Source organism: Peromyscus leucopus, chromosome 4 (assembly GCF_004664715.2).
Source record: "Peromyscus leucopus breed LL Stock chromosome 4, UCI_PerLeu_2.1, whole genome shotgun sequence".
Taxonomy (NCBI): domain Eukaryota; kingdom Metazoa; phylum Chordata; class Mammalia; order Rodentia; family Cricetidae; genus Peromyscus; species Peromyscus leucopus.
Window position 1 is genome coordinate 45,481,942 of NC_051066.1, and position 15,429 is coordinate 45,497,370.

The following is a 15,429-nucleotide window of genomic DNA, read 5'->3' on the forward strand; positions in this document are numbered from 1 at the left end:
CACTTAGTGTTACAGGTTTGGAAAAGATTTTTTAGTTTACCCTTGTTCATTAGCTTTTCAAGGACTTTAGAGTCCAACCTTGGCATGCATTGGTCTATATAATTCTTGGATGCTAATTTATAAATGTCTAATGAAAGATATGTAACTATCCATATAAAAGCAGAATTCTGCCATTCATATGTTTGTTTATGGAAATGGACACCACACTACTCCACTATGAAAACTCCTTCAATGCAGTGGGGTCATTGCATCCATGAGTTGGTCTCCCAACATGATGATAACTGTTGGTTCCTGCAGTTCTGTTTAACAGTATCCTCTTAGCAAAGGTAGGGCCTTTGTTGATTGAACTTTCTTGTGGCTGCAGAAGCACCATTGGTTATGGAGACTCAGAAGTCTTTGAGGCAACTTGTGGGATATGTAAAGCATTGTGGTTTGGCATGCCGCTCTTCCCATATGATCAAGTGTAATACAAAAAAAGGAGAGTTCTGTGCAAGTCCCTCAGACTTGTGGTTTAATTTTGACATCATTTCATCATTTCTTTCATCAAAAAACATTTCAACATCCTTTTTTATTTACTTCCCAAGGGAAGGAAAATATGGAATTATATGTTAATTAACAAATATTCAAATCTCCTTCAGACTAAAGCAACTGAAATCAGATGTGCACGCACACACACACACACACACACACACACACACACACACACACTAATGAATCAATATTTTGTAATTTTGGTCAGATACAGTAAACAAGGAAAAATTTTACAGCCTACCATTTTTTCACACATTTAACTTTCAGGAAAATTATTGACTAGAACTACAGAAATGTAATGCACTGAAATTTATATTACAGTTATTTAAAAGTACAACTTCTCAACCCTTTTAATTTTTTCCAGATACAAGCAGGTCAAGAATTTTTTACTAATTTCAGAGAAATTTATGCTACTTCAGTAATGAACCAGCTGGAACTCAGAATCCAAAGTCTGGAAAGCAAGATCTCTGAAATGAAGATTCAAACATGTGATGATGTAATAGTGCTGGAAAACTATAACAAACTTCATCAATCACATAAACTGAGACAGTGAGTCAAGACAAAGAATTATGTAGATTAGTAATTTAGCTCCACAATCATCTGTCACAAAAGTATATTTTAACAAAGTGACATTATATATTTAAAGACTAACTAGAAAATACAGTCCTGGAAAACAACAATGACAAATGAACTGAGTTATAAGAAGCTAATCAGGATGACATTTCCCTTTTATATACTAGTGTGTTCTCTCTTAGTATTCTCATATTTATCCTTGTTTCTTAGATTTTTTTTCAATAAATTTGTTGATGCTTTTTTATTAATATACTTATATTGCTACAAATTTGCTTGTCCACATTCCCAGAGATATAAGTGTTGAATGAACACTTGAGTGTTTTCTAGAATGTTGTAGCATAAAATCTCAGTGCCAAGGACAGCTGGCACTGCCCCTTCTGGATATTGTTTACTACTAGGCAACTGACCTTGACTCTGACCCTGAGCATTCCCACTAGAAAAACCTAGACACAAACAGTTCTTTTGAACACTTACACTCTTCATAAAGGCACACTCACAGCATAGGAAAATATTAACATGGCATGAAATATTTCACACAGTGCTTCCAAATAATTCCTTCTTCAATGTGTAGTGCTGTGTGGGAGACAGATCAGCCAAGGTCTATGTCTGACCAGTTGGTTAGGGAAAAAATGAGAGACTACTGGCCTCCCATTCTTCACAGGACTGAAGCCCAGCTGAAGGAGGTCACTGCTCAGTTCCTCATGCTGATTCAGCACAACATGTCATTACTAAACATGCTAAGCTCCATACTTGCCTCGGAGTGTTGCTGTGTTGCAAGTTTTCAGAGCAGTTTGGGAAGTCTCTTTACCCAAGAGAACATGGTGACTCCCACTTCAGGCCCACAATCTTCAAAGCACCACATAACAGCCAACCTGGGTGTGGTTAGTATTTCTATAATTTTTATCCTCTGGGTAATATGATTTTTTTCGATGTGCAAACTACTGAATTATTTAGTTTTTAAAATACTTTTAAATTTTCATTCCTGTTTATTTAGTATTTTGGGGGGAATGAACAGCGGGCAGGTTGAGGCCAGAGGACAACTTGGGTATGTTCATTGTCTCTTCCGAATATGTGTTCCCTAATGCTTAGAACTGAGTTCGTCAGGTTTGGTTAAAGATGCTTTGACCTGCAGAGCCCTAATCCTGGTCCTGTTCTGCATCTCTCTGGTATTGGTTGATAGAAAATGCAAACCCCTGTGTGGATTCGTGATGTTAGTAATGGTGTTTTCACTTAGAGTCAGTTACACCTAAAACACATAATCAGAAGCAGGCACTTCCTGAAAGTGAAATGTTTCTGGAGCATCCTCAGATGCACAGGCACAACCAGAAACCAAATGCAACCACAACCAGAAAAACAATTATTAACAGGCATAAGTTAAAAAAGTTGTGTTTTGTTATATAAATTTCAGCCATATAAAAGGGTGAAAATGTCAATCAATTTGAGTTGCTTTAGAAAAAGTCCTCTGCTTTCTTTCACTTGTATGTCTGTCAGCATGCTATTACAACATCTAGAGAATCTGCCTAGCTTGGTGAACCTGTGAAAAACAACAGGTCCCAGAAAGAACAAGTTCTGTATTTTTAAAAACTAACTTCCCACCTTTTCAAAGTCTGCAGATGGCAATGAAGATTTCAATAAAGAGCTCATCAAGTTAGTTCTGTGTCCACAGCCTGAGCTGGATCACACAGAGAAGAAACGCATGGAACTAGCTAAAGAGAAAACTCTGTAAGATTTTAGTATTTCATATCTGTTTCAGCATTCACTCTTTGTTTTTGCTATACTTGTACAAAAATCAAAGTAGGAATTCATCTTATATTTGCATTTTCTTACCTAAATTATAGCAGTTAAAATTTACCTCAGAAATGCTAAACAAAATTCCCTTATATTGTACAGAGTATGCCAAAAAGATTTTCCGTAGACCACACTCACAGACATATTCACAGTCACCACGGGTAGGCTCACACACATAGATATCCCTTGCCCTCAAGATTAGGAATTCACATCACCACAATAACATGCTGTTTCCTGAGACTGTAGGAACTGGTATAACTCTCCACTTGTCCAGCAGTTTGCTTTTCTGCAAGCTGTAATTAGGCTCTGGGATTTGGTGGGCACTCTACACAAAAAGCAATCAAGAATGCCCAACCTTTTTCCAAACTTAGATTTCTTCTCAGCAAGTAAGTAGATGAGCAGACCTAGAGTTTGCTTGTGCTCCTGAGTCCATTTTCAATTAGACACCGGACAGCACAGTAAGGGCCACATCATGTCCCGCCCCATCTCTATGGATGTTTCCTTTACTCTGACAACATCTGAAAACTAGAAAATAGGCTTAGGGAAAAAAGAGAGGAGAACATTCTTTGCCCAGAAGAATACAATGGTGATAGGCATGGAATGGTTTTCACATACATACCATCTTACCCATCCCTTGGCATTGGGAGGGGATTGATTGAGAACACCTGACAGAAACCCACATTCATGTACATTGCTTTTTGTCATGTTTCTAATCAAATGCCTGATAAAAGCAACTTAAAGGAGGAAGATTTTTATTTTCCAACAGAATCTGAACCAGTAGTTCCCATCTTGGCAAAGAAGGCATGGTAGAGGGTAGTGCTTGCCCACTTTGTTCACATCCCCATAGACCAGGAACCAGAAAGACCCAGAAGCGGCATGACGGTATGACCCTCTAGCACTTCCCCCATGGGCTTACATGTCAAGCCAGGTCCCATGTTCTCAGGAACCACAGTCTCTCCAAACAGCAGCACTAGATACAGACCAAGCCTTCACTCTCATGAGTCTGCAGGCATATTATATCGCCTTCCAAATCACAACACTATGTATATTCAAGTCACTTATACAAAATGACATGCTATTTATACATAACATAGTCATGCCTACCAATAATTTTGTCATCTGTAGGTTATTTTTTTCTTACGAAGTTTCATTTTTAAAATTATTCTTTGTTTTTTCCCTTTTATTGAAAATAGATTCTTGTAGCATGAATCTTAAAAATCTTATTAATAAAACAAACCAGAGCCAGGTATTAGGGTGAACACTGAAAGATTAGAGAAACAGAACCAGCGACAGCTAACCTCACCTCGCCAATTTCTCAGCTGACCTCATTTCCTCAAACTGGAAGCCTCTGTGTCCTCATCCGAATGGATCTCAGATGAACTGCTGCTCAGAAGCCTAAAAGCTTAACCAACTTCTAGTTCCTGGTCCTCACGCCTTATATACCTTTTTGCTCCCTGCCATCACTTTCTGGGATTAAAGGCGTGTGTCACCATGCCTGGCTGTTTCCAGTATGGCTTTGAACTCATAGAGATCCAGATGGATCTGATCTCTGCCTCTGGAATGCTAGGATTAAAGGCATGTGCTACCACTGCCTAACCTCTATGTTTAATATTATGGCTGTTCTGTTCTCTGACCCCCAGATAAGTTATCGGAGTGCACAATATATCAACCACAGATTCTTTTCTTCTACAATATATCCTGATTACAGTTTCCCCTCCCTCTACCCTTCCCAGTTCCTCCCCGCCTCTCTTGCTATCTGGATCCACTCCCTTTCTGTCTCTCATTAGAAAAGAACAGGCTTCTAAGAGATACCAAGCAAACATAACAAAATAAAATAGAGCAAGATAAAATAAAAACGATTGCATCAAAATTGTATAAAGCAAACCAAGAGATGGAAAAGAGCCCAAGAACAGGCACAAGAATCAGAGACCCACTCATTCACACACTCAGGGGTTCCATTAAAATAATAAACTGATGACTATAATATATACTTAGAGGACCTGTTGCAGACCCATGTAGGTCCTGTGCATGCTGCTTCCATCTCTGTGAGTCCATATGAACTTTGCTCAGTTGATTTAGAGGGACTCGTTCACCTGGTATCCTCCATCCCCTCTGGCCCTTACACTTTTTCTACCTCCTCCTCCACAGGGTTCCCTAAGCCCTGAGAAGAGGAATCTGATGGAGACATCCCATTTAGAGCTGTGTGTTGCAAGGTCCCTCTCTGTGTGTGATGTCTGACTGTGGGTCTCTGCATTTGTTCCCATCTGTTGCAGGAGTAAATTCCTCTGATGATGGCTGAATAAGGCACTGATCTAAGAGTATAGCAGACTGTCATTAGGCATCATTTTATCACTTTTTATAAAAGGCCAGTAGTATTTGGTTTTACCATAGTTCTCTGGGCTATCTAGTCTCTGGGTCTTGGTCACCTAAGTAGTGTCAGATATGCATTCCATCTGGTAAAGTAGTCCATCAGTCAAGATATTGGCTGGTTACTCCCATAGGCTTTGGGCCACCATTACCCTAGCATATTTTGCAGACAGGACAGCATTGCAGATCAAAGATTTTGTGACTGGGTTGGTGTTTAAGTTTTTCTTTAGTAGCCTAGAAAGTACCTTCCCATTAAAAAGGAACTAGAACATAGGGGTGAAGTTCTATATAGGTACCCAGTCGAACTCTCCATGTTCAGTGAGTTGTGTGGGTGTTTTCTTCAGCAATAAGGTTTTGCTGTCAGTTTGTGGAGTGCAACCTGCTTTAATATCATATATAATTCAAGTTGAAAGCAGAAATCATTGTACTAAATTCATTGACTACAGAGTGGAAATAAGATCTGTCTCAGTACATATTCAGTATTTTCCAATAGTTCCTTTGAGACCTCTTGGATTTCTTGGTTATAAATCCATAAATAAGGAAGTCTGACAGTACACACACAGAGAAAGAGAGAGAGAGAATGTGTATGTTTTATACATACATACATACATACATACATATACATACATATATATATATTCAATTTTTATCCGTGTGTATGTGTGAAGGTCGAAGAACCATATCATGATGTCAGTTCTCGTCTTCTCCCTTTTGTGGATTCTGGGGACTGAATTTAGGTTATGAGACTTACACAGAGAGTCCTATATTTTCTCATTCATTATTCGGGCTCAATGTGAGCTATTTATATGCTGTGTGTGTCTTAATAATTTCCTTCATATTATTTACTTGAGGTTGTAATTTGTAAATGCTTTCCAATAAAGTTAGTTTGAAACAAATGAGACTCAATGTACATACTTTGCAAATGTTTACTTCTTTGAAGCTATCACTAACTCAGTTTTTACATTCTTATAGAAGCAAAAAATGTTTCAAATGGACAAAAACGTCAGCTGAGCGTCAAAATGGAGAGCAGAGTTACTCTGATGTTTCGAACACCAGGCAATTTGAAAAGGATAGTCCAATTGATTTACCAAGACATGAGGTACTTTTCCAGGAGTTGGGGGACCCAAAAAAAGTCAGTTTGGTAAATAAACCTCTCAATACTTTAACAGTAAGTGAAAAGTTTTAAAAATGATACCAGCTTGATATCAATAAAAAAAAGTTGTCAGTTTTCCATTCAAAGAAGAAACAATTGATTCTCTCTTGCCTCAAAGCACAGGTGATATCTAAAAACCAAGCAACAGGCATTGTATGACTGCCTCCATACCACAAGGATGCTACCACAGGGGATGGTTCAGCTGAGCAATAATGATGATACGGAAAATGAAATTCAGTCATGTGTAGATTCCAATGTCTGTTATTTTGCCAGTTCCAAATAAAATTCAGTGATTATACTTTCAAGTCACATTCTGCACTGACAGTACTCTTCTATAATAGTTTTTAAAAAAAAAACCCGTCAGCCCTAAATGGAACATAGACACTGCACTCCTTTTTCCAAAGGCTCAGGGACCATTCCGGAGACTGCACGGAAAGAGTGTGAGTTTGGAAGTGGTGGATAACTGACTGCAGGTATCACCATTTGTCAACTACATCTGAAACTGTACTTATCTCTCTTTCCATTATTCTGTACTTCCTAATTTTCTTTTTTAAAAAAATTAAACACATTTACAGAGTCATAAGAATTTGAATTGAAAGGACATGACATAATCTTCTTGCTCAATAGTATGGCCTTTTCTAAAGGAGACTAAATTCTCTGAAGTTCTACACTGGCTCATTTCAGATTTATCATCTGACAATTTATTTCTCAATTATCCAAAATTTAGTGAGTTAAACAACATTATTATGTTCCCAAATCTACAGATTGGGAAAATCTTGATAAGGACGGCCATCTCTTCTCCTGTGACATTCAGGTGGGACAGACTGAAGGGGTAGGGGATGGAGTGTAATTCCCTGATGTGTCGGCTTGCTTTGGATATTGGTACTCGGTGCTGGCAGGCTCTTCATTTTCAGCAGGGTGGTGGAACACTCACGTGGGAACACCTGGGCTTTCCTTGTAGACTAACTTCCTCACAACATGGTGATGAGACTGATACAAAGCACTTTCTAAACTGTCATAGGAAGTCACGGGCATGAATTTATCACAGTCTGTTCATTAGAAGCATGTTTAAGGTTTTCCTATATTCGATCATTTGTGAAAGGAATATTAAAGAGTAACAGGTTCTCAATTTTTATATTATGTCCTAAAGAGTTATACAGTCTAACTACTGAGAATTAGTCTGATCTTTACACAACTTCTATCAAATAATCATTATTATGGATGAAGTCAACTTTAATTTACAAATTTAAAACCATTCCTCTTCACTGTGAGGGCTGTGTGGAAGACAGAGAGGACAGGTCACAGTATGGCGACTTGGTTGGGATGGAAGGAGCTCGCTCTCTAAGGAAATGCTTCAGTTCATTTGACCCCAGCTGTTAGCAGTTCCTGCCAGAGGGCATTCTTCTCAATCACTCCTCTGCCAGTTCTCTTGGAGCTGCTGTATAACAGACGGTTCCCTTTCCCATGGCTCTTGCATCATTTTTCTCCATTGACCTTTACAACCTTCATGTCAGCCTTTCTGAAGCATTTATGATTTTATATTCTAGGTCCAGAGAATTACATACTCTGAAAATGATTTTAATTTCAATTATTCTCTCTTCATATTTTTAAACCATTGTGTACTTTTTTTCAAAAATATCTAACTCCATGGCAATAACATAAGAGTGATTCAGAGATCAGCTTGCAGGTCAGAAATATAGGACTTACCACGAATGACTCAGAGTTCAACACCGCACACAGACACAAATATGCACATATAAGCCTACATCTGCTTTAGTTATGTTTTTAGTTCACATCAAATGTAGACAACATTGTCGATAAGTACTTTAAGGCTACCTTTTTCACACATTCGAACATTCAAAATCATTGACTTGAAACTATAGGAACCAAACACATACGTTTATTGTTATCACAATTTTAAATACATATTTTTTAAATCTCTTTCAGATAAGAGAAGAAAATCAACAAACTTTTGATGACATAATAGGAAACCATAAAGCTTCATGCATAAGGCCACAGAAATCCACACTTACAAACCTGCAAACAAAATACCCAGAAGAATTAACTCATCACACCTCATATAAAACTGAACCAAAACAATATGAGGATCCTTATCTAGAAATGGTAAAAATGACAAAGTCATTATCTCGTGAACAACTAAAGTAAGTTAAAAAATATATATATACATATATTTGTATAGATGTTATATATAATTATGTATTTATATATAAGATTATAGATTATATTTATATGTGTTATATATAAATTATTTGAATATACATATTTATATAATATACATTTTATATGTATAATATACATGGGGAAAAGAAAGCAAATGTCAATAATTTGTATATGAAGAATAATTATCAGTGAAAGACATCATTAGTTTTTAATAATGTGAAATCAAGCTAAACATTATAATTATGGAATATAATGTTTATAAATGAGCTAGTTTTCAAAACATTTGCCCAAAGTAGTTTCTACTATTTTCCAAGTTTGATTGGTAGGGCACTTTCCCCACAGTATCCTTACCCTGTATCTTTTATATAATTACACAATCTAAAGTTGTAGATCTGAACACCCATGAATTTTTAAATTTATAGTTTAACTATTGTTTGAGTATTATACTTAAACTCGGGAGTCAAGTAGGGCTAGTGCTACCCACCTGGGCCAATTCCAGCACTGTGTAAACTGACTTTCAGCTCTGTTCCCGGTGTTACCACTGCAGGGTTTGGAAAGCTGGTCCTCCTAAGTTTTTCTGTGCTGCATAAACTCATGAGGAGAAGGCTAACACGAAGGTGAAGATAAGCAGAATTTAAAAGTGGTTAAAACAGTTCCTTGTTCGTTGGGAGGGATTTGTGGCCCTGTCCATCATGACACCGGATGAACGGTCTCAGAAGCTGCTTTACTTCCTTTTGGCTCCTGTTACAGTCAAGGAAGTTATCACAGACACCATCTCACACAGACTCTTGGCAGATACCAAAACACCATCAAAAATCTTACATGAGAGCCCATCCAGGAGGCAGCCGCTTAACCTGCTAAGCCACGCATCAGCGATAGCCATTTTCCTGCCCCGTGCATTGTCTGATTTTCTTTTTAGTTTGGAACCCGGAAACACAATTATTTCCAGTTCAATTTTAAGTCACAACTGTACACATTACTCATCTGACGTATTTACGGTGTTCAGACATTGTTGGATGGGGAAATTCATTTACTCTTTTGCCGTTTTTAGGGAATCCTTCACGGGAACATGGGATGCTCATGTTTTCCCTTGTGATCTTCACAGGTCTAAGGACAGGCGAATGAGGCCATGAGGAATAACTTTGAGAAAATGAAGCTTTATGGTTCTGCACTGAATATGTACGCAACGAGCCCTGCTCCGGGGTTTGCAGCTGGCCATCCCCGCAACAGTAGGAAACGCAGCGGAAGCTTCATTCAAGAAGAACCATTGGTCCCAGACTCTAGGCCACTGCACTTTGTGGAGAGTCTGGGCAGCTATCTGGGCAGGGTCAGCTGCGCTATACTTTTCGATTATGGTTTCAGACGTCTGTTATAATTCTTATTTTTAATTTGGTGATAAATTAATCTCACAATTTTGTGTTAATATGAAGAAAACCAATTTGATACATTTTTAAATCCTCGGAGCTTTCACTTTCAGCCATAACCTTTTCTTAATTTTGGTCAATAGGTGTAAATACTAAAACATACTAAACTTTCTTTAAAAGCTATATCGAAGCTTTTAGAAGCTAGAATTTTTTTTCTGTGGTTACAGGCAGACTTTGAAAAGGATTGGCTGAACTCCAGGAGGCAGAGGGAGGTGGATCTCTGTGAGTTCGAGGACAGCCTGGTCTCCAAAGCGAGTTCCAGGAAATGTGCAAAGCTACACAGAGAAACCCTGTCTCTAAAACAAAACAAAACAAAACAAAAAATCCTCCATTTCTCCAGCATCCTCTGCTGTCCGCATCTTCTGACATCTAAACATCACTCTTAGGTGGATGCTTCAAATATAAAGAAATCTAAGAGGAATATAATTTTTATGAAGGGTCTATACCTACAAAATCAAAGAAGATTAAGAACATACCCTTAATTTATGTTTCAATTGCCTCATGATGATTTCAATTTTGATTCAATGTGATTATCACTGCACACTCTTTATTATCATTAAGGTTGTTTCCTGAAGACTGATATGATGTTTCAAAGTGCAGTTCATTAAGCATTTGGACCTTGCTCTCACATGAGGGGTTGGGAGCTAAGACTGCAGCTATCCAATGCCTTTCACTTGTGACTTCCTTAAAGATAAGAATTCTATTTCTCCTCTCCACAATCTCATGGGAGATTCCATGCTATCTTCATATTCTTTGGAGTTGTAAGAAGAACATTTTTCATCTAAACACATGGAAAGCTTTTTTAAGATTACAACTTATTTTTTTTTATTTTTCCAATTATTCACTGCTGCAAACATTGGAATTATTATTTTAAGGATTTATTAATTGTTATTTAACGTTTATCAGAATTTCTTTGATTAAAGTTTCAATAATCGTCCTTATCTATGTATCAAAGATGATTGCAACCATCACACATCACATCACTTGCACCATATGTAAGGAAACACAATGCTTGACCCGTTTCCAGATGAATCTCTACTACTGGAACAATTTTTGATCTAGGGTGATTTGTAAAAGCAAAATATTCATTTGTAGAAAATACAAAAAGTAGTTTTTTACTATGGATATGCTGTTATTAAAACACCCATTCAACCAATAAAATGATCCCTATTTTTCAGGATCTTCTCAATATCAGGAAGTATCTTAGACTCATATTAACTAGGGCCTCAACTCTCTCACCCAGCAGGCATCTTTAAAAATGATAGGAGAGAAAAAAATTTAAAATTTCCTGATAAAGTTGGCAACCAAGTCTATTAGAAGGGGAAAAAATAAACAAATCCCAAGCAGATGGAAATTCTTTTTCATTGTTTTGGTCCCAGCACCAGGAAATGAAACTTGATGACTGTGTGGGATGACCGCGCCAATTCAGTGCGCAGGACTTGTGGCTCCTGTCCTGACCGATTCTTAACGCAACAGAAAAGAATTTCAGGATTAGTCAGAAAGCCAGACCAAAATGAGCAACTCATTTGCTAATTGAGCAGAAAGGCTACACACTCACGAGAGAAGATCAAAAGTTAGAAGAGGAACGCGCCCGAATGTCTCGGCGGTAACCGTGACTGGGACTTCGAGGCTGCTGAAGCAGCCCCTGGGTTTCGATATTAGGGAAAGCATGCGCTGCCAGACTGCCTTTTCTTTCTTTTTAATGTGTGGTTTAAATCACTCTCTCACATTTCACAGCTAAGTGAGTTAGTGTGATCAATCCAGTGGGAAGGTATCAAAATTACTGGTAAAGCACTGATTGTTTCACCTGGAGAAAGTCACGAAGCAACAAAATTCAAGTTTCACTTGTGGTTCTGGCTTGTATTTCTCCTACTCTTCAAAGTAAATTTGTTGTCGAAATTTTTGGTCATAATCCAGATAGCATAATATTTTAAATATTTTTCCGTCGGTATAGTTTCATACGCCATTAGACAATAATAGTTTCTTCTTTTGCGTATTTAATGTTTTGAAAATTGATCACAGAGCATGTTAAATTATTAATTATCTAAAGGCAGAAAACTGAATGTTTCTCTAAAGTAAAATCTATTAAAGTGAAAAAAATCAGATTATATTTTCTTTAAGGGAATTCTTTTGCTAAGAATTATAAAGTAATGCATTTGGAATAAAGTAAGAGTTAAGTGGATTAATATCTCTACTGAAATGATGAAGCCACATCCCCGAAATGGTGTGTTAAAATAGGCAAATGTTAATTGTGGTTTTTACTCAGTGTGACCTCAGCAACATTCCACATATAATCTACTCCTCTAAGCATATTTACATTTATCTGATCCAACTTAAGTGATGACTTTCAAACTATTCCCCAAGAACAGGAGGTCCCTACAAGTATTGTTCAAAGGTCACACTTTTCTTTTCCAGTTTTATATATTTTTAATTAGCATGCAAAGTATTAGGTCTCATTTTGGCATTTTCAAGCATAACTTATTTCTGGCGACAACTCTCCCACGCTACCACCCTCCTTTTCTTTCTTTCTTTCTTTCTTTCTTTCTTTCTTTCTTTCTTTCTTTCTTTCTTTCTTTCTTTCTTTCTTTCTTTCTTTCTTTTGAGTACCATTCCTATATTAACATTTCTTGTTTAACAGAAATCTTATATTATTTGAACTTTTGCAGACATGGCAGCAATTGTACAATGATTACTACTAAAGAAGACAAAGAAGATGTATTACCGAAACGTACAAATGAAGTTTAATCAGTTCTGAAACAAATTACCATAAATAATAAATGGCTTCAGTTTCCTTTGTTCAGCTAATAAATACAACATTCAATATTTTTGTTGCATACATAAAATGAAAGACGTGAAAATGTGAGTTTCGAATTATTCTTCATTTATTATCTTCCTTTCTACTCTTCTTGGTTAATTATTTATTTGTGAGGGAGTGTGCTGCCACCGTGAAGAGGAAGGGAAGGTAAACAGGCCTGGACTTGCCCTGCCCCGCCCCGCCCCTTAGTCCTTGCATCCCTAGGAGAGCCCGCTCTTCTCCACTCTCCAAGAGCACTGTTCCTCTATACTTCTGGGCTCCTGGCAGGCAAATGAATACTACCGTGAGGGAGGCCCCTCCTCAAGAAGGTGGCCTGCCTGTGACTGGTGATGGAGACAGTGGCACTCCTGGATTCTGCAGACACCAGGGAACCGCTGGGCAGGGTGGGCAGAGTTGAGAGCCCCAGTGGGAGAGGCAAGGGCTTCCCCCACTTCTGCCAGCCTAGTCCCTTCCCTGTCCAGATACCCAACGTGCAGGACACCGGGCAAGCTGAATGGCTGGCCAGGGCCCCCTGCCCCTATGGCAGGTACTTGAGACTGCGATACTTTGGTGGAGAAATTAGTATGAAATGAGAAGTGTGCCCTCAGCCTTCTTCTGGAGAATTACAACGCTCTGCTAACTTGTATGACTATCATCCATGGAGTAAAGGCCAGGCATTCTATAGATGGAATACGAAAAAATAATTACACCCCACCCAAGACCCAACCCAAATCTCATGGAGTAGTGGTTATTTGCTGTCATTTGGAAACAGAGGATCTATGGCCTGAATAAATAAATATGACTACAGAAATTGTACCTGGATTACAGACATATTTAATTAAAGAATTTAAGGATTGGGCTAATTGATGTTTTGTATAGCCACATAAAAAATTGGAATAAAAAATATAAAACTGTTGCTTGGATCTGAATAATGGGCAATATAAAATTAATCACTTTTATTCTGAGTTGCTCCAAGAGTGCTCCTAAACCCCAGGAAAAAGCTATTGTCCTTTCAAAGCCAAGAAGGTTTTTTTCTTGTATGGTTGCATGGACGAGCATTCTTTTCCTGCTTTCTCAGCAAATAACAAGCTATGAACTTGCATTATTAGATTCACACTCTAAATTTTAGTTTTAAAACAGTACAGATCTCTGTGATGACTTTAGATTTGAGAGGTCATAAGAACAATGACATAACAAATATTTATTAAATAGTCTCTTGTGGAAATGAGGGATTAATATTTATGTGGTATGTATTCAGGATATAAATGATAGAGGACTTCAATGTGTATGTTAAGACCTGCTAGAAAAACAGTGTGAGACAACCAGAAAAATTATGATAAAATAGTCAAACTGTTAAATTAATAGTAGTTGGAAAGCTAGATTTATAAGGCTGACTGTGATTTATCATATTATTAAGGTTAAGACAGATTGTAGTACTCATCCTAGGATTATAGTTCAGTAATGGATTTCTTAGTAAATTGGGTAGGCAGAGTGATAGTGAAGTCCAGCTGTATACTATCATGAAGGCTGTCAACCCCATGTGGCTGCTTCATGATGTTTGAGCTAAAAATTGCTAAAATCCAAAGTGCTTTATGACTAATTAGTGAATAAGTAATCAGTGGTCTTAAGTCTATTGTAAATAAACATACTCTGTGATAACTAAGCCTCCTAGAGACAAAGAAAATGATGAGCTGTTGTTTCTGTTAATTTAATAAGATAATTTGTATCATTTCAGAATCCCCTAACTTCAGCAAGATGACTATTAATACCACTGAGTCTGCAATAGGAGCATTTACATGTGCCTTATGCAGTCGTAGATGAAAACCATATATAGTAATTTAACAATCAATGCAATTATGCCTGTGGATTATAACAAGTTTGATCACAAATTAATTAATGATGTTCGTTGATGTATTATTATTTGAAACTTAAGAGTTCCTGAAGTGTTTTCAGTATAATTTGTTACTGCAGGTAGGGGAGAAATCCAATAAAGTAATACAATAGAAAATAAATTCCTGTGTTTAGTCATTCAGATTATTGCTTCATTAAGTAATAATTAAGATAGAAGTGAGTGATGTTTCGTAAGACATAAAACTGAATTAGCTAAATTACTGAAGAAAAAAAAAAAAGACAGTACCAAGATGTGACGTTTCTCATGAACAGTGTCCTTAGATAGATAATGTTGGCTTGCTGTAAGTTAAATGGAAGAAGTCATGTGGTTAGTCTTAGAAAAAAAGTAAGAATGAAAAATTGGGGCTATTTTTGTTGTATTTCTTAAGGGTAGAGTGGATTGTAAGTACAATTATTAAGATTTGGGAGATCAAATTTATTCAAATCATAGAGGATTTTGAATACTGTGTTAAATCAATATGGAAGTGGCCAACATGACTTTTAGCCTGTGATTCAACTTGAAACATAATGTATTCCACACAAATGAGATACTGTCACAGTCCTACAGCTGCATAGCAGGCCATTCAAACTAGAATAATGGGAGCTACAAATAATAATGTACAATGGAAGGTTAAGATAACTAGGACTCCTACAATAATATACACAATATTATGTCCTCTAAGTATAGCATGGTAAGGATAAGGAGAGTTCAGTAGGTTAGGGTACAG

The 15,429-nt window shown here is 37.2% G+C and overlaps 1 protein-coding gene across 1 annotated transcript in view; it reads left to right on the plus strand.

Annotated features, from left to right (window-relative positions):
• The window catches only part of LOC114701822 (ankyrin repeat domain-containing protein 26-like), a 42,665-nt gene extending 29,806 nt beyond the window's left edge, over positions 1-12,859 (plus strand). The window contains 8 exon segments of the mRNA XM_037204852.1: positions 896-1,080; positions 1,766-1,985; positions 2,711-2,826; positions 6,232-6,358; positions 8,360-8,574; positions 9,699-9,709; positions 9,712-9,920; positions 12,684-12,859. Of these exon segments, the coding sequence (XP_037060747.1) occupies positions 896-1,080; positions 1,766-1,985; positions 2,711-2,826; positions 6,232-6,358; positions 8,360-8,574; positions 9,699-9,709; positions 9,712-9,920; positions 12,684-12,716 (1,116 nt within the window). The 3' untranslated portion in view covers positions 12,717-12,859.
• The last annotated feature ends 2,570 nt before the right edge of the window (positions 12,860-15,429 follow it).